This window comes from Zea mays, chromosome 6, assembly GCF_902167145.1.
Source record: "Zea mays cultivar B73 chromosome 6, Zm-B73-REFERENCE-NAM-5.0, whole genome shotgun sequence".
Lineage (NCBI taxonomy): Eukaryota > Viridiplantae > Streptophyta > Magnoliopsida > Poales > Poaceae > Zea > Zea mays.
In genome coordinates, this window is record NC_050101.1 from 130,866,150 (window position 1) to 130,869,059 (window position 2,910).

A 2,910-nucleotide genomic window follows, 5' to 3' on the forward strand; every position below is an offset into this window, starting at 1 on the left:
AACCTCAATAAAACGCTTTAGGAAATAAATTTTTAGTGTTCTTTTGAAGTTGCTCATCATAATATCAGTAGGATCAGATTACCATTTCACAGATGAACACATTACCAGCGCAGCCAGCAGAATTTGTGTACAAACCTTTGCTAGCTGCAGGACCCAGCGACCGAACAAGAACAACAGTATATACCTCGAAAATATCACAAGAATAACATCCCAGCCCAGAGCCCCAGACGACCAAATATATATATCTTCGTCCAGCACGGCCGTACACACACCGGCACCACGCGCCAGACGACGACTCCTGCTCCTGCTCGATCGTCTTCACATCCCTCTACCTCACGTCCTCACCTGGCCAGGGCCCGGCGGCCGGGTTAATCCAAGGCGCGCGCGCGTGCATGGCAGAGGCCGGTGGCGGTGGCGTCGACCAGGACGCCGGTAGCCTGCCGAGCCACACCAACGGTGTTGGCGGCGGCGGCAGCAGCACGTGGGAGATAGAGGAGCTGGAGCCGGATGACGGAAGACCGCCGCGGAGCGTCCCGGTCGCCGACGACGTGTACGTGGCGGTCGGCAGCGGCGGCTCCAGCATGGCGGCTCTGTCCTGGGCGCTGCGCCGCCTCGCCAAGCCGCGCAGCTTCGTCTACCTCGTCCACGTCTTCCCCGTCGTCACCAGCATACCCACCCCATGTGAGCCTACTACTGCTTGGTCTCTCTCCCCTCTTCTGCTTCTGCCTCATCATCTTCGTTTCTTCTACTAAATAACATGTCGTACTACTGATTTACGATTGATGATTATAACTTCATCACTAGAATAATTCAGATTGTTGCGTGTACTGATCAGTAGTGTTCCCTGACTGGGGATCCAGATCAAACTGCTTCCTCGATCCGAAATTCTAGCCCAATGTTTCCTCAAGCCCAACCTCAACATCGAAACAACTAACGCTGTAATTTGCAAACGAAGCCTTGTTTCCAAGCGATAAAAGATGTGGCCTCACGTCCGGACTAGTTTTTTTTTTTGCTCGCGTGGTTGAAACTTTCAAAGGTGTCGTCCTCACAAATTAAAGCCGGAATTTTCTTCATGGAGGCTTTTGTAAATTACATTGGGTTTAGCCCCGTCGCAGATCTGCAACAGCAAAATTCCAAGCCGTTGATGCTGACCTCGTAGCCTAGCTAGCCTAGGAGTCGTCGGAGACGCGAACAAAGCCACACATCATATCAGCATGGTGTTAGGTAGGTCCTGTGGCTCCTAATTGTAGGAGTATTTTTCTTTCTATGTTTTCTTTGGCAAACCAGTAGTAATAATGGGATCTGTTTGATCATCCCGTGAAATTATTGGGTTCTACTTCTAATCAAGCTGTTTCCATCGAAACACTTGGGTTTTAATCAGAGTCCTGTCCTGTGGGCGGTTCCATCAGACCTCACCTCACCTGGGTGAAGCACTCGGAATAAAGATAATATGCATTCATTATTTGAGATCCTGACAGCGAGTGCCAACGAGATTCGTGGACCATATATATACAGCGTACAGGAATACTGGAATGCCAAAGAAAAAAAAAAGCAGGTTTCTGAATGTGTTACTTACTGCCCATATGCTGCGTCTGACTATATATATTTAAGCAACATTCAGTTTAAGGGTTTGTTCGGTTAGCTCTCAATCCATATGGATTGAGTGAGATTGTGTGAGTTTAAATCCCAACCAAGTCAAATTTATTCTTAATTTTTTCCAATTTCATCAAATTCATGGGTAACTGGATTAACCGAACAAGCCTAAAAGGTAATAAATCCGTATTAACGAACCTGACACCGTCGTCTCGGTTTCTGAAATAGTAGGAATGATGCCTAAGAGCCAAGCAAGCCCGGAGCAGATCGAAACGTACCTGAACCAAGAGAGATCGAAGAGGCGAGACATGCTGCAGAAATTCTTGGACCAGTGCCGCGAGATTCAGGTAAGCAGCAGCCGGACCAGTTCTTGTTTCTCAAGCTCTTGCTTTGAGTTGGAGAAGAAGAAGAGAAAAAACTCAACACTCGAACTTGTTCCTGTTCTCTTCCCATACGCAGGTTACCGTTGACGTCTACCTCATCGAAAGTGATCAGATTGCTAACGCGATCATCGAGCTTGTTCCTGTTCTTCGCATAAGTCAACTGGTACTAGGCGTCTCAAAGTCAAATGTGCGGTAAGGTCTACCAGCTGGCTTTCAAGTAAACAGAACACACGAAACTGGCTTTCAAAATGGACACATGCAGGAAGCTGAAGAAAGGAACCACGATAGCAGGACAGGTACACAAGGGCGCACCTCTCTACTGCGAAGTCAAGATCATCTGCGACGGCAAAGAGGTGACGACTGCTGACCCAACGCCACCGCTGTCACCTTCCCCTGTTAACAACAACAGCAGCAGCAGCAGATCCAACAACCCGACACCACCGTCGTCTACGCCGAATCATGATACAACAGCTGCAAACGGTGACAGGAAAGACAGAGAAAGAAGGAAAATCACAAAGTTCCTGAGATGTTTCTCGCTATGAATTTGTGCCCACATTCCTGCTTCATTAATTTACCTTCTCAGAGCTAGCACATTTGTATGCATCGTGATTGGGCATCGTAATTTTGTGATCAACATTTTTACTAATGTTTTTGTTACACGAAGTTCTTGGTTTCTTGTGTAGACAAATGAGATTTTCATGTATGTGCGGAAACACTTTAGCATTTTTTTCAGTTTTGTTGTTGTTGTTGTTAGAAGTCAAACTTGAGATGTTTTGGCACTCCAATAAAGTTGGATTGAGTCTTCTTCATATCTTCTATTTCTTCAATCTCTGACTTCTCCCGTCCATCCTTCACTAGGAACAGACGATAGGCATTATGCTCGTAAACTATGTCCCGAGTGTGCATATAACTGGAAACAATGTTAAAAACAATC

General features: G+C 46.7%; 1 protein-coding gene across 1 annotated transcript; it reads left to right on the forward strand.

The window, feature by feature from the left end:
- The first annotated feature begins 289 nt into the window (after nucleotides 1-289).
- Nucleotides 290-2,707, forward strand: LOC100194230 (Adenine nucleotide alpha hydrolase-like superfamily protein). Its single transcript, NM_001359434.1, has 4 exons — nucleotides 290-681; nucleotides 1,822-1,940; nucleotides 2,053-2,168; nucleotides 2,239-2,707. The coding sequence occupies exons 1-4, from the start codon at nucleotides 393-395 to the stop codon at nucleotides 2,516-2,518; spliced, it is 804 nt and encodes a 267-aa protein (NP_001346363.1). The 5' UTR covers nucleotides 290-392; the 3' UTR covers nucleotides 2,519-2,707.
- The last annotated feature ends 203 nt before the right edge of the window (nucleotides 2,708-2,910 follow it).

Excerpts from the sequence above, each read along its gene's own strand:
- LOC100194230 (NM_001359434.1), top strand. The coding sequence starts at position 393 with ATGGCAGAGGCCGGTGGCGGTGGCGTCGACCAGGACGCCGGTAGCCTG. Across the intron at positions 682-1,821 it reads CACCAGCATACCCACCCCAT|TAGGAATGATGCCTAAGAGC; the intron begins GTGAGCCTACTA and ends TTTCTGAAATAG. Across the intron at positions 2,169-2,238 it reads GTCTCAAAGTCAAATGTGCG|GAAGCTGAAGAAAGGAACCA; the intron begins GTAAGGTCTACC and ends GGACACATGCAG.